We start from the raw sequence: 22,822 nt of genomic DNA, 5'->3' as shown, positions 1-22,822 counted from the left end.
ACCCGGGAATCGGCAGGGGCGGGAATCGCGCCGTTTGGCGGGCCCCCCACGTCGATTCTCCGGCCCACGATGGGCCGGAGTCCTGACGCTGACGGGCCGTCCCCGCCGGCGGGAATCAAGGCACGTCTGGTGCCGGCGGGATTGGTGGCGTGGGCGGGCACCGGGGTCCTGGGGGGGGGGCGTGGGGCGATCTGGCCCTGGGGGATGCCCCCACAGTGGCCTGGCCCGCGATCGGGGCCCACCGATCGGCGGGCGGTCCTGTGCCGTGAGGGCACACTTTTTCTTCTGCCCCGCCATGGCCTTCACCATGGCGGGGGCGGAGAGACCCCCTCCCCTGCGCATGCGCCTGTATGACGTCAGCAGCCGCTGACACACCGGCGCATGCGTGGACTTCCGCCGGCCGGCGATGGCCTTTTGGCCCCGGTTGGCGGGGCGCCAAAGGCCATTTGCACCGGCCGGCGGAGTAAGAACCACTCCGACGTGGGCCTAGCCCCTAAAGGAGCGGTGAATTCTGCACCTTTGGGGAGGCCCAACGCCGGAGTGGTTCACACCACTCCGTCCCGCCGGGACCCCGAGCCCCGCCGGGTAGGGGAGAATCCCGACCTGGTTCCTCCCCTTAATTACATCATCTCTACCCTAAACATAAGGAATTCTACTGTCTCCTCCGGCAAAATGACCCATGACCTGGTTAGTCAGCACCAAATCACAATCCCTCAAATTATCTCAAGGAGTCTCCAAAATCCAAAACAATATTCAGTACCCCATTATCTGTGAACAAGCAAATTGTTAAAATCAATGTTTACCTAAGCTTTACAACCTCTTAATCACAGCTTTAACAAATATACTGGCTGTATGCACGGTAGCATTGTGGATAGCACAATGGCTTCACAGCTCCAGGGTCCCAGGATCGATTCCGGCTTGGGTCACTGTCTGTGCGGAGTCTGCACATCCTCCCTGTGTGTGCGTGGGTGTTCTCCGGGTGCTCCGGTTTCCTCCCACAGTCCAAAGATGTGCAGGTTAGGTGGATTGGCCATGATAAATTGCCCTAAGTGTCCAAAATTGCCCTTAGTGTTGTGTGTTTTTGAGGTATAAAATGTGACAATTTCTAGGGGTGGCACGGTTGCACAGTGGTTAGCAACTGGGTTATTGGGATAGGGTGGAGGTGTTGAACTTGGGTAAGGTGCTCTTTCCAAGAGCCGGTGCAGACTCGATGGGCCGAATGGCCTCCGTCTGTACTGTAAATTCTATGATCTATAAACGTGTTTTTGAATGACATTACTGCAACAAGGATTGGATTGGATTAGATTGGATTTGTTTATTGGCACGTGTATCGAATATATTTCTGTTATTTATTTAAATTATTTTTCTGTGAGCAGCTCAACAGATCCTTAAGTACATGGGAAGAAAAGGGAATAAAAGAAAATACATAAGCACAAGGTATACAATGTAACTACATAAGCACCGGCATTTGATGAAGCATACAGGGTGTAGTGTTAATGATTCAGTCCATAAGAAGGTAATTTAGGAGTCTGGTAACAGCGGGGAAGAAGCTGTTTTTGAGGTATAAAATGTGACAATTTCTAGGGGTGGCACGGTTGCACAGTGGTTAGCACTGCTGCCTCACAGTGCCAGAGACCCGGGTTTGATTCCGACCTCGGGTGACTGTGGAGTTTGCACGTTCTTCCTGTGTCTGCAAATGTTTCCTCCGGGTGCTCCGGATTCCTCCCACAGTGCATAGCTGCTTGGATTGGCCATGCTACATTTCCCCCAGATGGGATTATGGGGATAGGGTGGGGGATTCAGCCTCGGTAGGGTGCTGTTTCAGAGGGACGGTGCAGACCCGATGGGCTGAATGGCCTCCTTCTGCACAGTAGGAATTCTATGATTCCAACATTCATCACAATATAAAAGCAAAGAGATCTTGCTCAAACTTCATAACTGATTGGTTGGCCTCAGCTGGACTATTATGGCACAGAAGAGAAATATCAGTTTGACGAGCGACTGGGAAAATTAGGATAGTTCTCCTTGGACCAGAGAAGATTAAGAGGTGACTTCCTGGAGGTTTCAAGTTGATGAGATATTTTGATTAGAGAAATAGAGAAACAACTGAAACAACTACTCTTTGAAAGATCTGGCAGAGATACAATGAACAGAATGGCATTCTGCTGTGCTATAACTTTCTATGACACTATAAGTATTGGGTTGGTTGAGCAACTAAGGAAGTGTGGTGTGATCCATTTCTTTTTCAGCCAGGATCGGAAGATCCGGTTTGCTGATGTCGTGAGGTCATTAAATCTCCTTCCTCATTAGCAAGAGATTATAGAGTTTAAGATTTATCACTCACTTCCTGTACCAGCACCTTCCACATGGCTCGAGTCTGTAGCTCCCTTACTACTGTTTTGTAAAACGAATGGGCTGGATTTTCTGGTTCCCCAGCCGTGTGTTTCTCGGCTACACGACTTTCGCTGGCAGGGGGAGTCTCTAATCCCTCCACTGGTCAATGGGATTTCCCATTGAAGCCATCCCATGCCGCTGGGAAACCCACGGCATGGGTGTGCTGTCGGCAGGAAGGGTGAATCACAATGGTCAGAGAATTATGGCCAATATTTAAAGCATTGCCTTCCGGCAATGTGGTGAAACCTTTAAGAGCAGTTCAGCTTTAAATGTTGCAGCTTCATTGTCAGCTATTTCCTCTGGCCCACACTCGGGGCTGGATTCTCTGCACCTTGATGCTGAAATCGCGTTTGGCGATGGGGCAGAGAATCTGTTTCCCCACATGAAATTGGGACCGGCGCCGGTTACTCTACTCTCCGCCCACCAAAAAGCGACGTACTCGTGGAGTACACCACGCCGAGTATTAACTGCCTCAGGCCATTGCCCCGCTATTCTCCGTCCACGACAAGCTGAATTCTCGACGGCGTGGTTCTAACATGGCCCTGCCGTTCGGGAACCTCGCGCGGCGTCTGCGGACTCAGTTTGGGGCTGCCACAGTCGAGAGAGGGCCGATCAGAGTACAGGGGGCCTTCATTCAGGACTGGAGGCTCTGTGAGAGGGCGGTCTGGGGCGGGCGAGCGGCCATTGCGGGGGACTATTTTGGCGTTCCAGGTTCACGGGCTGAATCTGCCATGGGCGCATGCACAGCCTATGACCCAGAAGTGCGGGAGGGCGTATCGGCAGCTACAGCTGCAAGCTCTATGACAGCTGCCTGCTAGCCCTCTGCATGACGGCGAATCTGTGGCCTTTTGACGCCAGTTTTCCTGGAGTAAAAGACCACAGTTTTCACAACAGCAAGGGGACATAGTCCCAAAAACGGAGAATCCAGTCCCCTGGTCTCTGCAGAGCATATGCCTATTCTAATGAGCTCACCCTATCACCACTGGCAGTGCATTGAGGAATTTCAAGTTTTGGGACTCTCCTTTTTAACAGTAGGAAGTTTGGGAATTTTTGACACTGGGTGGTCTCAAATCATCAGTAAACCCTGGATGGCCCTGATCTTTGGTCCAGCTAGATTACTAGTCAGTTAGTTTGGCAGCGCAATGGTGGGATGCTAAGGTTTAGCAGAATGGTTTTGGTGGAATGTGGAGCTTGACTGACTGTGGGACGAATTTTCATGGTACCTAATGGGCTCATCTCTGGCAAGTGTTTTGATTTTCATGGATGTGGCTGGATTTTAGTCGCTGTCAGGTTTTACACCAGCTACATGGAGGCAAGGACCATGGATTGGAGGCAGACAGCATTTGAAAGCTAAGTAGAATGGTTTTGCTTCCTCCACAGTTCGGCATGAAATTGAAATTCTGTGGCACAAATTGTATCTGTGCTCAGTAATGTGAGGCACGACACTGTTCTTTATCCTTAGAAAATAGATGACAGTTTTAGATAGAGGATCTGGATCGGCACAGGCTTGGAGGGTCGAAGGGCCTGTTCCTGTGCTGTAATTTTTCTCTGTTCTACTACTATGGGGCGAAATCGCCTGGGGCCGCCGAAAATCCCACCCCCGCCGTGGCAGAGATTCTCCGCCACCCGGGAAGTGGCGGTGGCGGGAATCACGCCACTCCAATCGGTGAGGCCCCTGCGGCGATTCACCGGCCCATGATGGGCCGAAGTCCCGCCGCCGGGAGGCCTCTCCCGCCGCCGAGGTTTGAACCACCTCTGGTGGCGGCGGGATCAGCGGCGCGAGCGGGCCCCGGGGTCCTAAGGGGGGGGGGTGGCGATCGAACCCCGAAGGGGGCCCCCACGGTGGCCAGGCCCGCTCAGACTCCGGGACAGTGCCCTGGGGGCACTAATTCTCTTCCGCGGCTGCCACGGCCTCCGCCATGGCGAAAGTGGAAGAGAAACCCACATCGCGCATGCGCCGGCCGGCGAAAGCCTTTCGGCCAGCCCCGCTGCTGGGGGCGGCGGTTTTTTGCGTTTCTTGTTGTTTAAACAGCTGGTTTGAAGAGACTGTTTACTGAATGAGTTTTTTTTCACAAGCTATTCAATAGCTTCCAACTTTTATAATGGGGTTTGTGAGTTCTGATTGTAAAGTATATAGCAGAGGAGCAGCAGTTAAAGTGGTTCATAGGTCAGCTGTATATAGCTGAGCTTCTAATTATATCAGAAGCACTGGGCCAACATTATTTTTGTCCGTTTTGTTTCCTTTTTAATTACTGTCCTGGCTGTCTTTAATTTACAATATTGCTGACTGCTGCAAACCAAAAACATCCCTGGATCTAATGGACTAGCTAGGACTTCCCTTTAGGTTTTGTGGCTTAGCCCCCGACGACAGTTTTATAGACTTGGTAAGCAGCCAATCAGTGAGTCTGAAATTCTAAGCCATTTCTGGTTTTTGCTTGTGATTGGTGGAGCCATTCAGAATCTTCCAGAAGAAAGACAGGTCATGTGGGGGATCTTATAGAAACATTTAAAATTATGAAGGGAATAGATAGGATAGATGTGGGCAGGTTGTTTCCACTGGCGGGTGTTTTTAAGGTAAAGATAGATAGTTTTTTGAAGAATAAAGGGATTAAGGGTTATGGTGTTCGGGCCGGAAAGTGGAGCTGAGTCCACAAAAGATCAGCCATGATCTCATTGAATGGCGGAGCAGGCTCGAGGGGCCAGATGGCCTACTCCTGCTCCTAGTTCTTATGTTCTCATGTTTCTTATGTGAAGAGCTCCATTTTTGACCTGAGGTCTGTGAGAAGACACAGGCCAGGAAGTAGCTAGAAGACACGCTCTCTGCTAGGCGACTTAAAAGGCTGTTAGTCTGACCTGTGAAGGCACTCCTATTTAAAAGACAGCAGTCAGAACTGTGAAGGGATCTTCTGGAGTGAAATACTGCAAGAAGTTTCTCACCAGGTCTGTAATACTATAATCCCCTGGCTGGGAAGAACTCAAACTGAGAGCTCTCTTTATAATTCAGCCGATGTTTCTCACGAGAGCAGGCAAATGGAAAAGGTCTGTTATTTCCCAGGTTATAGCTCCAGGAATATTTCAGGGGACAGAGGCTCCATCTGGTGGTTGGAGGTCAGAATTGCACCAACCTGAATCTCCTGTGTAATGTTCCATCTGATGGTTGGGGGTCAGAATTACACTGACTTGAAGCTCTTGTATAAATCCATTCCCCAGAGGATCACATTTGAAGAACTCTGGTGCCTACAGGGCCTGAACTGCAGCAGCGAAGATTCATCTGAAAACTTTTCCTTTAGTTCCTGTTGTTTTACTTGTTCCCCTCCCCTTACCGTGTGTTTGTCTTGTGTATGTCTGTAGAGAGTGCGATGGGGTTTTGGGAATAGGTAAACTGATAGATCATCATTCCATTATTTCCTTTATATATTCCTTTATATAAATAAATAGTTGGCTAATGTTTCACTTATAAATCTGGTGTCTGTAACTCATTTGAGCAGTCGGGTTAAAGATCTCAGGAAAACACAGATTATTGGTTAATTCACTTATGTTGGGACTCCGGGGTCTGTGGGGCTGGAATTGACCGCCCACTCGCCCAGGATGGCGTAACACCAAGAATCAATTAGAAATAAGGAGTGTGGGGGGTGTGCCTGGACGTGCAGCAGGATGTGTACAGCTTTATAACTTTCTAAGAGACGTCGGCAAATATGAATTTAATATTCAGAGGCATGTCCATAAAAGATGAAAAAGATAATAAACTGTTTAAATGAAACCTTAAATAAAAACAGAATATGCAGCAAAACCTCAGCAGATCTGGCAGAATCTATGGTGAGAGTAACAGTTAACGTTTCTAGTCTATATGACTCTCTCAGAGCTAAAGAGAGAGAGAAATGTGGTGGACTACATAGTGTATAAGAGGGGATGGAGAAACTGGAGCAGATTAGAAGATCAGTGATTGGTGGGAGATAGGACAGATTGCACAGAGATGTGTGGGGAACGAGACAGCGGAAGAGTTAATGACAGTATAAGACGCTACTAGTGATGTAATGGCAAGATATCAGAATGTGCTAATGGGAGAATAAAGATCAGTATTCAGTGAAAGCAAAACTAAAGAACAAGTGACAGGTTGCCCAGTGCGGGAGGGGGAGAGGGGGTTTGCACTAGGACAAAAAATGCTTTGGATAACAAAAAGGGGTAAAGATGGAAGAGAAAAGTCACAGTTTAAAGTTGTTGAACTCAATGTGCTGAGCCCCAAGGGCTGTAACATGCCTAATCGGAAGATGAGGTGCTGCTCCTCCAGTTTGCAATGGCATTCACTGGAGCATTACAGCAGGCCGAGGACGGACATGTGGCCATGAGCACAATATGATGTCACTGAGGCCTCTGGAGATCTTCCCTCCACAGCTTCCACTCTCGTAGTCCCCCAGTCCCGGACTTCCCACCTCTACCTCCTTCCCAAAATCCACAAACAGGACAGCCCTGGTAGACCTATTGTGTCAGCCTGTTCCTGCCCCACTGAACTGATTTCTTCCTATCTTGACTCTGCCCTCTCTCCCCTTGTTCACTCTCTTCCCACCTACATTCTGTGTCATTTCAACAATTTCCAGCTTCCCACCGCTAACAGCTTCCTCTTCACCTATGGATGTCCAATCGCACAACGCCTCATTCCCCCACCAAAAGGGTCTGGGGCTTTCCGTTCTTCCTTGAACCGAGGCCTGAACAATGCCATCCATCACTACTCCCCTCTGTCTGGAACAACTTGTTCGCGCACTCAACAATTTCTCCTTCAACTTGTCTCCCTGCAAATAAAAGATGTGGCTCTGGTACCACATGGGCTCCATTCATGCCTGTCCTTTTGTGGGATATGTGGAATGTTCCTTGTTCCAGTTTTATTCAGGCCCTTTCCCACAACTCTTCCTCTGTTACATAAAAAACTATCAGTGCTGCTTCATGATCTCGTCTGGACTTGGAAAAAATTATTGATTTGGCTTATGGCTTTCCACTCCTCTCACCTTCACTTTGTCCATCTCTGACACTTCCCTTCCCTCCCTTGACTTTCCTGCCTCCATTTCCAGTGATAGACTGACAGCCAGTATTCATTACAAACTCACTGACTCCTACAGCTTCCTCGATCACAACTCCTCAAACCCTGCTTCCTGGAAAGACACCATCTAATTCTCTCTGTTCCTCTGTCCCTGCCACATTTGTTCCGTTGATGCCACCTATGAAAATGGTTCTGGCATGTCTGCCTTTTTCCTCAATCGGGGTTCCTCCCTCCCCCAACCCCTTGTGGATTTGGGGAAGGCAATGGCACAGTAGTATTTTCAGTCGACTAGTGATCCAGAGACCTAGGGTAATGTTCTGGGGGCCAAGGACCGAATCCCACCATGGCAGATGGTGAGATTTGAATTCAATAAAATCTGGGTCGATGGTCATAAAAACTCATCTGGTTCACTACCTTGAAGGAAATCTGCTGTTCTCACCTAGTCTGACCCACATGTGACTCCAGATCCACATCAGTGCTCTCTGAAATGGCCTAGCAAGCCACTCAGTGAATGGACAGTTAGTTATGGGTAATAAATGCTGGCCTAGTCAATGATGCCCACACACAATGAAAAAAAACTCAACCGGGTTCAACCCATTTCCGGCACCTCTGCTCTCACCCCTGCCTCCCAGAACCATGACAGAGTCCCCCTTGTCCTCACTTTTCACTCCAACAACCTCTGCATTTAAAGTATCGTCCTCTCTGCTGCAGCGTACTGCCAATACCAAACACAACTTCCCCTTACCCCCTTTCTCAGCATTCTGCAAGGACCGCTCTCTCTCTGACACCTTGGTCCACTTCTTCATTGGTCTCAACACCTCATCTCCTTCCCACAGCACCTTCACTTACAATCATAGAAAGGGTAACTTCTACTCCTTTACCTCCTCCCTCCTCACCATTCACGCTTCAAACACTCGTTTCAGGGTAAGCTGTGTTTCACTTGCATCTCTTTCAATTTGGTTTACTGCATTTGCTGCTCACAATGCAGTCTCCTCTACTTTGGGGAAACTAAACGCAGACTGGGTGACTGCTTTGGGGAGCATTTTTGCTCCATTCACAAGCATGACCCCAACCTTCCGGTCACTTTCCATTTCAACTCAGCATCTTGCTTTCACATTCACATGCCCGTCCTCGGCCTACTGTAATGGCCCAATGAATGCAAACTGGAGGAGCAGCATCTCATCTTCTGATTAGGCACATTACAGCCTTCAGGACCCAACATTGAGTTTGGTAACTTTGGATTATGACCGTTCCCCTCCATCTTGACCCTTTTTTATCCAAAACATTTTTGGCCCAATGCAAATGCCCCATCCCCCTCCTCCATTGGGCCATCTGCCACTTGTTCTTTAGTTTTGCTTTCACTAATCACTGAGCTTTGTTCTCTTACTAACCCATCTTGCTATCTTACCTTCATGCCACAACCAGCATCTTCTATAAAACTTCACACTGCCTGCCTTTAATGTTTCCTCTGTTCATGACGTACATATCTTTATTGCAATCTCTTCTCGCTCTTACCTATCACTGACCTTTTTTTTCAATAAACATTTTATTGAGGTATTTTTTGGTTTTACAACAATGACAAAATAAACAATATACATAAGTCTATAAACATAGTGCAAAGAAAAAGCCTGTTACCTCCCTTGCAGGTCACACCTTTATTAACCCCCTACTCTAAACTAAACTAACACTCTTCTGCTGATGAATAATTTTCTGCAAAGAAGTTGATGAACGGTTGCCACCTCCGGGTGAACCCTAACAGTGACCCTCTCAAGGCGAACTTGATTTTCTCCAAACAGAGAAAGCTAGCCATGTCCGATAGCCAGGTCTCCAACTTCGGGGGCTTTGAGTCCCTCCAAGTTAATAGTATCCGTCTCCGGGCTACCAGGGAAGCAAAGGCCAGAACGTCTGCCTCTTTCTCCTCCTGGATTCCCGGATCTTCCGACACCCAGAAAAGCCACCTCCGGACTCGGTGCTACCCTAGTTTTTAACACCGTGGACATGACGTCTGCAAACCCATGCCAGAATCCCCTGAGCTTTAGGTATGTCCAGAACATGTGGACATGGTTCGCTGCCCCCCCCCCCCCCCCCCCCCCCCCCCCCCCGCACACCTTGCACACCTGTCTTCTACACCAAAGAACTGGTTCATCTGGGCCATTGTCATGTGAGCCCGGTGAACGGCCTTGAACTGTATCAGGCTGAGCCTGGCGCATGTTGGTGACGTGTTGACTCTACTCAACGCATCCACCCATAGACCATCCTCTATCTCTCCTCCTAACTCCTCTTCCCATTTGCGCTTGTTGCACGTTTTACTATGGGCGTAAAACGCGTTTATTGGGGTGTATTAACTTCCAAGTGCTTAACACCACTAGGCTCTGTCTTATGTATTTATTCAGCTTAGGAGTCGCCAGTTGCCGTATAGACACCGTCACGAGTATTCCAAGGTCAAGTTCAAAGTAATAAAGACGATACACCGATTAGTAAGGTCCAAACGATAATATTTATTATACAGTAATAATAAATATTCATGCACACACTAAGAGACTAAGCTATGACTAAACTAAAGTAATCAGAATACTTATCTAACAGGAACAGGCAAGGTCAGGGAGCGAGGCCTTCGTCCTGGTCTTGGGCTGCAACCTTCAGCAAGCGTTCTGGTCACTGGGGGTTCTAGCGGGCTTAGTTCGCGTAGCGAGCGTCGTACTGGCACTTACGGTTCGGCGGCTGGTGCTCGACGGCTGGAGTCAGATTGGATCTTCAAGGTCTTGGTCAGAGCCGGAGCACGGAAAAGCAGACCGGACAACATGAGGTCCCTGTCTTTTATAGGGATCCCATTGTCCTTCCCTCTTCTTGGGCGGGCTTTACCTATTGGGTCAATTCCTCATCGATACTGTTTTAATTCCCCAATGCGAGGGGGTCTCCGTGATGGGGGGGGCGTTTCTTATGCCCTTTTGTTTGGAGGTTTCTGGTGCCTCGATGTCTGGGCCTTGATTAAAATGTGTCCATTCAGAATCAAATGTATCTATTGTGTGGGTGTTCAGGTCTGATTGCCTCATTAGCATGCAAAGCGTTTTGCCATTTGCACCTAGCTAAGGTCTTCTCACCTGAGCCCAAACTGGTTTCTGCTGCTGCAGAATGCAAAATGCTCTCTTTGCAGACTGCTGGTCTGGCTAAACTGTCTGTTTCCCAGCAGTCTTAGCGCTTGGCTTATTTTGTAGCTCAGCGTCCATTTTAGGTGGCTACACGCTTCAGCTCCTCGGTCTGCATGTCCTCTTACCCCATGAGCTCTTTATAGATGTCAGAGGCCTTCCCTTCTCCCACCCTCACTCTGGAAACTACCCAACCTGAATCTCCTTTGGTGGTAGGAGCGGGAAGGTTGAGACCAGTCTACGTAGGAAGTCCCACACCTTCACACCTGCAGGTACCTAAATTTGTTTCCCCTCGCCAATCCGAATTTCTCCTCCAGCTCCCTCAAGCTAGAAAAGCTCCCCTCTATAAACATATCCCCCATCCTCTCAATTCCTGCCCTCTGCCATCTCCGAAACACCCTGTCCATCTTTTCTGGGGCAAACCGATGGTTATTACAGATTGGGGACCAGACCGATGCTCCCTCCGCTCCCACATGCTTCCTCCATTGCCCCAGACTCTCAGGGGTGCCACCACCACGGGGCTGGTGGAGTACCGTGCCGGCGGGAACGGTAGAGGTGCCGTTATCAGCAGCCCCAAACTGGTGCCCTTACATGAAGCCGCCTCCATACGCTCCCATGCCGACCCCTCCCTCCACCACCACTTCCTGATCATGGCTATACTCACCGCCCAATAATAGTTACTGAAGTTTGGCAGCGCCAGCCTGCCCTCTCCCCGGCTCTGCTCAATCTTCCCCTTTTTTACCCGCCCATATAAAGCCTGTGATAACTTTGTTAACCCGTTTAAAGAAGGAGCACGGAATAAAGATGGGGAGACACCAGAACACAAACAGGAATCGCGGAAGGACCGTCATCTTCACCGCCTGGACCCTCCCAGCTAGTGACAGCGGGAGCGCGTCCCACCTCCGAAAATCGTCCTTCATTTGGTCCACCAGCCGGCCACATTAAGTTTGTGTAGCCGTCCCATTCCCGCGCCACTTGGATGCCGAGATACCTAAAACTTCCCTCTACCACTCTAAACGGCAGTTCCCCCAATCACCTCTCCTGTTCCCTTGCTTGGATCACAAACATCTCGCTTTTCCCCATATTTTGTTTGTACCCCGAGAACCGGCCAAATTCCTCCAGAATCTTCATGATTTCTTCCATCACCCCACTGGGTCCAACACATACAGGAGCAGGTCGTCTGCGTAAAGTGAGACTCTGTTTTCCACTCCACCCCCCCGGACCAACCCCTTCCAGCCCCTTGCGGCTCTCAGCACAATTGCCAGTGGCTCTATAGCTAGCGCGAACAAGCGTGGGGAGAGGGTGCACCCCTGCCTTGTCCCCCGGTGTAGCTTAAAATAGTCCGATGTCCTCCTATTTGTCCGTACGCTCGCCACAGGAGCCTGATACAGCAACCTGACCCTGTCGATAAAGCCCTGTCCAAATCGGAACCGTCCCAGCACCTCCCACAAATATTCTCCACTATCTCTTCAATCCCGATCGGGGCCCCCAGCCTTTCTACCAGTTCCCCGTCCACCTTCGGGAAATTCAGCCCCCGGAGGAAGTGCCTCATCCCCTCTTACCCCGGTGGGGGTTCGAACCCGTACAGCCGATGATAAAAATCCTTAAACGCCTTCTTCACCCCTGCTGAGTCTCCTACCAGGTTCCCGTCTTCATCCTTTACTTTTCCTTTCTCCCTGGCTGCCTCCATCTTTCTAAGCTGCTGTGCAAGCATTTTGCTGGCCTTCTCTCCGTGCTCATAGATCGCCCCACCCCCTCGCCTTTCTCAGCTGCTCCACCGCCCTCCCTATGGTTGACAAGCCGAACTCTGTCAGTAGCCTCCGCCGTTCCCTTAGAAGCCCTGCCTCTGGGGTCTCCGCATACCGCCTGTTGACCTGTAGTATCTCCTTTACCAGTCGGTCTGTCTCTGTCCTGTCTATCATCTCCCTGTGGGCCCGTAAGAGATCAGCTCCCCTCTAACCACTGCCTTCAATGCCTCCCAGACCACCACTGCTACAGGTCACATGATTTACACGTTAACTACAATTTCAGGCATTTCTGACAGGAGTTATGGGACAAAAGCTCAACCTTCATCCTTGTGGGATCTCAAACCTCCCATTGTGAGGATGCATTCAAATCAATGAAAGAAGAGAGCAACAGGTGATCTGTCTCTGCTGCCTAATCTTATAACAAAGGAGGACTATCAAAACTCATTATACCTGCAAAGGCACCAATAGCCACAAGTGATCTCCTGAGATGAAATAAGTTGTATGGATCTTTAAGGCATAGAAATTGCTTGTCAGCCTGGAACTGGCATATTAATGGACAATTTCACATGTCCTCAGCTCCGGCCTTTGGAGCACTTTAATATTACATTTCTAGACTCACAATTAGACTGCTGTTTAGCCACAGCAGGACTCCTGACTGTCCAACAACTTTTTCCAAGTCTATGCCTCCTCAAAACCTGACTCTCTGCAAGTTTCCTGTCATTGCCTGCTGATCAGGCCACGTTTCTGTATACCAACCTCATCTCGCTGCGTCACCATCGACTTTAAAAGAATTCTGCAACTCCTGCTTCGGCGAGCTGAGCCCGCCTGGACTGTAGCTCCTCCATGAAGGAACTCTCACTGGATTCTGCCACTTTCTGGACTGTGGCAATCATGTGAACTGATATCCATATTTCTGGTTCTTTTTCTTTTAAATTATTCATAATTGTAAAAAAAACTCACCTTTCCTGTTTTGTGTGTGTGTGTGAGTGTGTGTGTGGGTGTGCATATCTGTGTAGATGTGCCACATGCTGGGTTAGAAGGTATGACCAATCAGTACTTCAGACTGAACTCGACAGAGAGTTCGCTGCAAGTCACTTTTAGAATTGACCTCGCAAAGCAAAGGCTGGGGAAAACCCTGAACAGCCAATTACAAAAACCAAAACACTTCTGCTTCCAGACAGATGGAAAGAACATAAAGTAGCTCAGGTTGGCCTTTCTCCCCAGTCCATAATGGAAGTTTTATAGATCTTGGAAGTATGTACAAGTGGGTTTCTTTCCTCATGTTACACTGGTGTCAGTATTTACAATGTTCACATTTAATAACTACAGCAAAATATGGGTAATTACAGTTAAGTGAGGCATCAACATTCAACTTCATTTATTTATTCAAATTTATGAGGACTAAATCTTTCAATTTAATCTACTTTCCAAAAGCGCATGCAGTTTAGAATTTATATTCATGTAAAGCTCTAGTAGGTATTTAATCAGTTTTTAATGTTTCTCCTTTTCAACTATATGAAAATCAACTCCCAATTAATTTTTTTTTAGAATAAAGCATTTGAAAAGTTTTCACGATACATTTCAATTACTGATAAATAGAAGAAATATTTAACTAGCTGAAATGCTGTTGAAGTAGCTGGGAAAATGAAAGAAATTACATGGTCAAACTGCCGTATACCCACAGTCACAGTTCTCAAAAAAAATCCAGTGAAAGGCCAGGCTTTTGAATGAGTAGAAGTCTTCAAATAAAATCTTCAATGAAGTTGAAACGGACAGAAAGTTATCAATAAAAATTGAGGAACATCTCAATCCATTCTGATATTAATATGTCCACAGTCCCGAATCCCATGCTACCGACAGATTTTTATATATCACAGCAGTCAGTATGGAATGGCTTCTGGAATTAGCATGTGATTAGTCCTGGCCTTAAAACAGCATAACAAGGGACCATTTCTTTGTTTGGTCGCTGAATGTGAAGACAGTGAAGGCCGTATTTTTAAAAAATAATCTCTTACTACAGTCAAAAGTTTCAAGAATGATGGTTTGTAGTGTGTCAGTGTTGAAACAAATGGACTCAATTTGGGCTGTGGACAAATTATGGCTTTGTCACTTTTCACAATAACATGCATTCCATATTTTGCATTGTTTTCAAGTGGCTTCTGTTAGTTTCGTGGACCAATTTGACAGACTCCTCGAGAGGCTGAATGGGTAACAGAGCCAGCTTTTAATGTCATAGAAACTCACAGGCTTGCAGTATCCTGGTTTAATCCCTGTTCTGTGCAGCGTTAACTGGCCTGAAACAGATAATCTGACATGTTGCAATCCAGCACAGGGCTCTGGCCCATAGAAGGGAAGAATATCCCATCAGCCCTTCTATTTTGGATTACAGCTTCTCCTGGAGGGGACTGGAGGGAAGGCCAGGGCAGGATGAGGCTGCACTATGATTACTCAGTCAGTCAGTGAATGGGCTGCAGTGAACCTGGTCAATTATCACATATAAAGTATGGTCTCCTTGAGGTGTCAGAGGATAAAATCATAAGAGGTCATTCAGCCCTTCAAGCTCTGCCATCCAATTATCTCATGCTAATCTGCACTTCAAATCCATTTCCCCACCTTTGCTCCAGATCATTTGATGCCCTTACCCAACCAATATGAATGCTTCGATCGTCCGAGCAACCAAAGAGTGAGTTCCACATTATTCCCACGGACCTGGCTCACCTCGAGTTTTTAGATTATGCCCTCTTGTTCTGGATTCCCTCACCAGAGGAAATATTGCCTGATTGGATGCTTTTTCACATTTCAAACATTTGGGTCATACACCTGTGAAGCTATTCCTCTGTGAGGAATTCCTCACCTGAGGAAGGAGCTGCCCTCCGAAAGCTCGTGTTTGAATCAAACCTGTTGGACTTTAACCTGGTGTTGTAAGACTTCTTACTGTGAGGATCTGATATTCAAGAGAGAAAATGACAAAAAAACAAAACACTGGGACAACTGGGGGAATCTTCAGTATTTTGATTTTTGTGATGCTGTGTTCCTTGTAAATGGAGTGGGTTGCCTGTTCCTCACACTGCCTTGTGACTACTAACAATTTCATGATTGAAAACACTAACATCTCCCCTCCTATATGACATTTGGTCAAATTTCAGTGGAGTGAATAAAATAGTTAGTTTCCAGGCATCCTTGCTGTAAAGATATGCAATGAGATATGTCCTGTTGCCTGTGAAGAGAAACCCACTGGTGGCATATCATACTCCCCAAGATAGTTACTGATGTGGCCATTCAGCCCATCTTCATACATTCATTCAGAAAGCTCCCATATCCCAGGATTTTTGCTTCCACTTCGATCCAAATGTCTGATTCATGTATTGCTTATTCTTTGTTATAGAATCATAGAATGGCATACCACCAAATGAGGTTGTTCTGTCCAGTGAGTCCTTGCTGGCTCTCTTGAAGAAACAATTACCACTTGAAAGCCTCCTCCCAATGCCCAATAACCCGCTCATTCTACATCACCTTGGTAGTAATATGCTGTACTCCACACCTTTGATTTGAATAATCAATACAGCACTATACATATTATTAATCACCTCTTGAAGTTCTTCTGTGAAGTGTGTATTTTTAAAACAAAATGTCCTAAATTAAGAACATGCATAATAATAAAGGGAATTTCCTCACCACTGCTGTATTCAAATGATAATTATTATCTGCTTCCTCAGCCCAATGGTAATTTAATGGATTGTTGTTGTTATAAAGTACAGTGTACTACATGTTGCTCAAAATAGTCATCATTGAAAAGAGAAAGCAAACTCCAACCAAGGAAGTGTTTTTGAAGTGTAGTAATGTCGGAAATGAATCAGTCAATTTGTGCACAGCAAACTTTACTCTTTCATGGGATTCATGGGTCAACATTTGTTGCCCAAACCTAATTGCCCTTGAACCGAGTGGCTGGCGAGGCCATTTCTGAGAGTGTTTAAGAGTCAGCCACATTGCTGTCAGCCTGGAGTCCCTTGTAGGCCAGACCAAGTAAGGACAGCAGATTTCCTTCCCTGAAGGACATTAGTGAACCAGATAAGTTTTTATGACAAAAAAAAATATGGTTTCATGGTCATTATCGGGACTAGCTTACAATTCTAGATTTATTAACTGAATTCCAATTCCACCAGCAGCCATGGTGGGATTTGAATCCATGTCCCCTCGAGTATTTGCCTGGCTCTCCAGATTACTCGTCTAGCGGCAGTACCAGTATTGCACCATCTCCCTGCAAATAGTAATGTGATAATGGTTTGGTTATCTAATGGAAGAAGAGGAAAGACTTGCATTTATAAAGTACTTTTCAAGATCACTGGATGTCTCAAAGTATTTTGCAGACAATGAAATGCATTCCTGAATTCTAGTCACTATTGTAATGAAGGAAACACAACAGCCAAAATGTGCCCAGCAGCAAACTTCCACAAGCAGCAATGTGATAGTGACTGAGCAGATAATCAGTTTGTTGTGATGTTCATGATGTGGAGATGCCGGCGTTGGACTGGGGTGAGCACAGTAAGAAGTCTTACAACACCAGATTAAAGTCCAACATGTTTGTTTCAAACACTAGCTTTCGGAGCATTGCTCCAAATTCACCTGAGGAAGGAGCAGTGCTCCGAAAGCTAGTGTTTGAAACAAACATGTTGGACTTTAACCTGGGGTTGTAAGACTTCTTACTGTGTTGTGATGTTGATTGAGGAGTAACTATTAGCCAGGACACCAGGGATAACTCCTCTGCTCTTCCCGTGGGATGCACCAGTGGATCCATTGCATACACGCGAGCAAGGAAATATGGCCTTGGTTCAATGTCTCATCCGGAAATGGCACTCCTGACAGTGCAACACTCCCTCAGCATGGGACTAGGATGTTAGCTTTGTGGCGTGATTTTTCCCACCGTGTTGCGCCTGGCACAATCTTATTATGCCAGATGCATCGCGGGAGAAGTCCAAATTGGGCTTTGTGCCGGGCGTAAAACAGTGCGCAAGTCCCTCAATGCGCGATGCCCAGTGCGATCTGGATCACGTCCTCGCTGGGCATGGCCCATATAATTATATTTAAATGGGCCATTCAGCTCATTTATATATGCGCAGCCTATTTGAGGCCGCATTCTCCCGGCTCCCGGAAGCCACTGACTACAATGGCGAGGCCTCATCTGGGCACCGGTACGTTCTGGTTTCCACAAGTGGAGACCAGATGTGATGGCCACTCTGGGGCTCACGGAGATCTCTGGAGCTCTCCAGGTGGTCAGGGACATGGCAGGGAAGTATCCTGGCATGCCCCTGGCCCCCTGGCAGTACCAGACTGGCACTACTTTGGTGTCAGGCACTGCCCAGGTGTCAATCTGGCAGTGCTAGGGTACCAGATTGCCAGGTTGACACTTCTGAGGGTCAGGGCCTGAGGAGGGCCAAGCCTGGGGGTGGGGGGTGGTTGTAAAAGGCGTGTCTTCAGAGGGGGCGAACTGAAAGGGGAGGGGTTCTAAAGTTCAGGGGCCCTCAGCCTCCCAATAGCAGGGTGACCCAGTTGGGGGGATGGTGATGCAGGGATTAATGGCCATGTCTGCTGGGGGTGTTATTGTCCATGAGACGGGTGTGGGGGACCCTTAAGCTCAATTAGAGATCGGGCACCCTTAAAAACGACACCGAGCTCTCTGAGGAGCCGGTCTGGCCAGCGGGGTCTAGTTCCCCACTGCTGAAAATATTTCTGAAAACTTTTCTAAGGGCCTGATTGAACAGTCCATCGCGCTCATCTCTAGAAGCGATTAGGCCTTAAGTCTCGCGAGAGACCTCTCGCAAGATTTGCAATGCTGGGGAGACCTCACGAGATTGCGAGATGTCATGACTTGGATCTCGTCCTCACTGATACAGATTTGCATATTTAAATGAGCAGTTAGGCTCACTTAAATATGTCGGAGTCAGATTCTCCCAAGGCCTGGGATTGAACACCCATGCCAGGTAAATCATCATGGAGCTCTTTAGCATTGGTCCACACAAACGTCGACCAGGCGTAATGACACCTGGGGGGTGGGGATCTCCCAGGTCATCGGAAGCCTCCGAATGGTCAGACTCTGGACAGGATGGCACCCTGAAACTGCCACTGCCACTCAGGCACTCCGGGAGTGCCAACCAAGCACCCTGGCAGTGCAACGCTGGCACTGCCAGGCTGGCAGAAGCACTGTCAGGCTTCCAGGCTGGCAGGCTGATGTGGGGGGTCCAGAAATCAGGTAGATTGGGGAGGCATTTAAAAATTGTGCCCCAATCTCTTCTTGCACTGATGAGCTGAGGAAAGGAAGTTAAGTGCAGCCTTGGCAGGTCGTTCCTCACCGAGACCCAAAAAGAACAGATTCTCCTTTGATAACAGGGTCGTTCTAGGCACTGCAGTGCCAAGAAATACCCCGCTAAATGCGGCTAAAACGGGGCTTTGCTTTTTCCCATTAAATCCCGCCTTAAGTGTGGGCTAGACCAGGGAGAATCTCCCCAAGCCCCAAAAATGTATGGGTGAATACCGGTGTGGATCTCATCCAAAAAGCCAGTGGGAAACATGCCGCCAAATTCGCCCAAAATGGCACCTTTTTGGGTGAATCGCACCTTGATTTTTGTACTCAGACCCTGGAGTGTGACTTGAACTCAAAAGCGAGTGTGCTACCAACTGAACCATGCCTAATATCTAAGCAGGTGTTTGATTGGTTGGCCTGGTACACGGTTATTTCAGGATTCATAATGTACCTCTGACAAGTTTGTGTGAATCCATCTGCTGACTTCTTCCTTTTCTCAGTTTCAGTGTATGATCAGGTCTGGCTCTAGCTGGGAACATGGCTGCCAAACAGCAACCTCCTCTGATAAAGAAACACAGTCAAAGTGACCTGGTTAGCCGGCTGAAAACCAGGAAAATCCTCGGCGTAGGTGGAAAGGATGATGATGGAGAGATTCATAGATCAAAGGTGAGGACTTTTACACCCGTTTTCAGGACGTGTACCTGGAATTAGGCCAGAGTTGGGGGAGTGGTCTCAGCATGAGAATTTCAACTTATTTCCCCATTTACACTGCTTCGCAATAAGACGAGAACAATTAGTACAGTAACAGGCAATTTAAGATGGTTTTATTTCAGAGAACCACATCTCATATCTCGGGTGTCTTTCCATGGTTGGCTTCACTGGTTTTCCTTGTTATCTTGCTTGATAACTCATTGACTTATTGGAGGAAGTTCCTCGCCAAGACTCATTTCCACATTATAACTTTTGTCTGTTGGTATTGGAGCTCTTTACTACAATGAACATTTCATAATCTGTAAATGTCAATTATATCCTCTTGGACTTTCCTTCATTGCAGGTTCAGATGTGGGAACTCTTTGCAGTTGCTTGTCTGAAGAATACAACACTGTAGACTCTCCTCCATCCCTGGTGAAAATCTCACCTTATTCGTGGTTTTGCTAACTTTTATTTATTAATAGCTGATGTACTGGAACTTGCTCCATAGTCCAATGAGAAACTGCAGGTTCCATCTTGTGATATCTGTCTAGCACTCGCTGTTGGGTGACAACGGGAGTAGACTCGGCTGTGATGCCTCTATAGTCAAAGAGCCCAGCACTGTTCATTGTAAGATTAGTGAAGGATGCTTGGGTTCAGTACCGGAGGTGATCAGCGCTAGTGGAACTGTATGTTAGCAAGGAGTCAGCTTTGGGGAGAGGAAGAAAGGTGAAAGTAGCAAGTTGACAAAGGAAGGGGAGGGAACCAGTATAGGTTTGGAATTGAGGTGACCACATAGCCCCATTTTCAAAGAACATCCCTGGAAAAGGTATTGGTCTTCAGGAAATCGCCAGAAAAGACCACAGTACAGGAAACTCATCCTCAAATGCCCTAGCTTTTGAAATGTTGGAATATTTCTGATAAATAAATACAGATAGAAACTATTCCCATTGGTGGTAGGATCGAGAATGAGAGAGCATAATTTTAAGGTAATTGCCAAAAGTGATGTGGGGAGAAACCTTTTTTTTTTACACAGCGAGTAGTTTAGATGTGAATGCACTGCCTCTGACTGTGGGAGAGGCAGGTTTAAATGAGACATTCAAAAAAGGAATAGCTAGTTATCTGAAAAGGAAGAATGTGCAGGGTTATGGGGAGAAGGTGGGGGAATGGCACGTTGTGAAATGCTCATTCAGAGAGCTGGTGCAGACATTATGGCTCCCTTCTGCGCCATAACAATCTGATTTTATGATAAATGAGGTGGAACCCAGTATACAATGTCAGTTGCCTTGGATAGAATTTTCTGCTAAATGTCTGAATAACAATAATCAGTGTATCAGAGAGAAATATCTGGAGTGTTTATCATTACCATTAACTATAATGGACGGTACATCACGACTGCGGTTGTCAAAGCGACAACACTAACTGAATGATTTGGAGAACACACAAGATTTGGTGTAAAGTGAAAATGGTGCGGCCACCAAAGTGTAATTTGCTGCTTTAACGACCAGTGTCAAGAAGATTGTTTCATATTTACGGCCAACTGAGAATAAAAAAAAGAAGCACCCATATTATGTTCAATGTGCCAGTCAGTATTTTTCATTTATAGCAGTTCCAGGACGTCTATAAAATAATATGAAGGTATCACAAAACATCACACAGCTCTTCCAGCACCTGTTAGTTCAGGTTCTGTCCACCATTTTGTCCTACAAGGTTAAGCCAACACGGATTAGGTTATATAGATAGCAGGTGTGAATGTTCTTGAACAATGTTACTGTCATTATTTATGAAGGATATCTGAATGTGCTTAGAATGCAGTATCGTGATTATTATATACACATTAGTTTTTTTGCGGGACGTAAATGCAACTTTTAAAATATAAGTTGCTTAAAAGCTTTGCCACACTAATGGCACAACCTATGTTTTCAATCCTGACTATTTAGTACTCGCGCCCTATCGTGTCCCCAGACTCAGTTTAGAAAATGTGAGTACTTTTGTTTGGAGTGCATGTGAAGTTGGTGAACTGCAGGTATAAGTAGCCATATGGGACTCTGATATGGTGGCAATAACAGAGATCAGGGAGGATTGGATTTGATTTATTGTCACGTGTACCGAGGTACAGTGAAAAGTATTGTTCTGCTACAGTCCAGACAGATCGTTCCATACATAGTGTAGTACTACTCAGTAGAGAAAATATGTGGAGAGATCAGTTCAGCCCATAAGAGGGTCATTCAGGAGTCTGGTAACATTATAATTATTATAATAACTTTTTATTGTCACAAGTTATTGTGAAAAGCCCCTAGTCGCCACATTCCGGTGCCTGTTTGGGTAAGCTGGTACAGGAATTGAACCCGTGCTGCTGCCCTTGTTCTGCATCACAAACCAGCGATCTGCCCACTGAGCTAAACCACAACCCTTCCTGCAACAGATAGGAAGCTGTTTTTTAATCTGTTAGTGTATGTTCTCAGACTTTTGTATCTCCTGGCCGATGAAAGAGGTTGGAAGAGAGAATAACCCTGGTGGGAAGGATCTTTGACTTTCCCAAGGCAGAGTCAATGGATGGGAGGAGGGACCGCGTGATGGACTGGGCTGTGTTCACGATTCTCTTGTTTCTTACGGTCTTGGGCCGAGCTGTTGCCATTCCAGGCTGTGATACAACCAGATAGACTACTTTCTATGGTGTATCTGTAAAAATTGATAAATTTCAATGTGGACATGCCGAATTTCCTTAGTTTCCTGAGGAAGGATAGGCACTGTTGTCCTTTCGTGGTCGTCGCGTCCTCCTAAGAATTTGAAGCTGTCAACCAGCTCTACCTCAACACCATTGATGCTGACAAGGGTGTCGACAATACTTTACTTCCTGAAGTCAATGACCAGCTTTGCTGACGTTGAGGGAAAAATTGGTGTCATTACACCACACCGCCATCTCCCTCCTGTACTCTGACTCATCGTTGTTCGAGATCCGACCCACTACGGCCATGTCATCGGCAAACTTGTAGATGGAGTTGTATCCAAATATTGCCACAGTCATACATGTATAGGGAGTATAGTAGGGAGCTAAGTGCGCAGCCTTGTGGGGCCCCGGTATTGAGGACAATTGTGGAGGTGTTGTTGTTTATTCTTACTGATTGCGGTCTGCAGGTCAGGAAGACAAGGATCCAGTTTCAGAGTGAGGAGCCAATTCCAAGGTTTTGGAGTTTTGCTATGAGCTTGGCTGTGATTATGGTGTTGAAGGCAGAGCTGTAGTCAATAAATAGGAGTCTGACGTAGGAGTCCTTGTTGTCGAGATGCTCCAGGGATGAGTGTAAATTGGACACTTATGCCGGAATTCTTCTGCCATTGGGATTCTTTTTTCCCGTGGGTTTCCCAGCGATGTGGGATGGCTTCAATGGGAAATTCCATTGACACGAGGTGGGAAGAAACGCACGGTTGGGGGACCGGAGAATCCTATTTCTGTTCCTGGTGACAATTTGTTTAGGAAAGCTTGGGGACGGATAAATGAATGGGGATATGGCGG

At 47.0% G+C, this 22,822-nt stretch overlaps 1 protein-coding gene across 6 annotated transcripts in view; it reads left to right on the top strand.

Annotated features, from left to right (window-relative positions):
- Positions 1 to 22,822, top strand: part of LOC119971600 (tumor protein p53-inducible protein 11-like) — a 186,558-nt gene that overhangs the window by 80,829 nt on the left and 82,907 nt on the right. For 5 of the 6 annotated variants that reach the window (XM_038807384.1, XM_038807385.1, XM_038807382.1 and 2 more), the window contains exon 2: positions 19,119 to 19,284. In XM_038807384.1, the coding sequence (XP_038663312.1) occupies positions 19,156 to 19,284 (129 nt within the window). In that variant the 5' untranslated portion in view covers positions 19,119 to 19,155. Of the gene's footprint in view, positions 1 to 19,118; positions 19,285 to 22,822 lie in introns of those variants that run through there. The other variant, XM_038807381.1, reaches the window with a different exon arrangement.

The sequence above is a fragment of the Scyliorhinus canicula genome, chromosome 9 (genome assembly GCF_902713615.1).
Source record: "Scyliorhinus canicula chromosome 9, sScyCan1.1, whole genome shotgun sequence".
NCBI classification, from domain to species: Eukaryota; Metazoa; Chordata; class Chondrichthyes; order Carcharhiniformes; family Scyliorhinidae; genus Scyliorhinus; species Scyliorhinus canicula.
The sequence above is the reverse complement of the archived record's forward strand: the minus strand, read 5'-3'. Positions and strand labels throughout refer to the sequence as shown.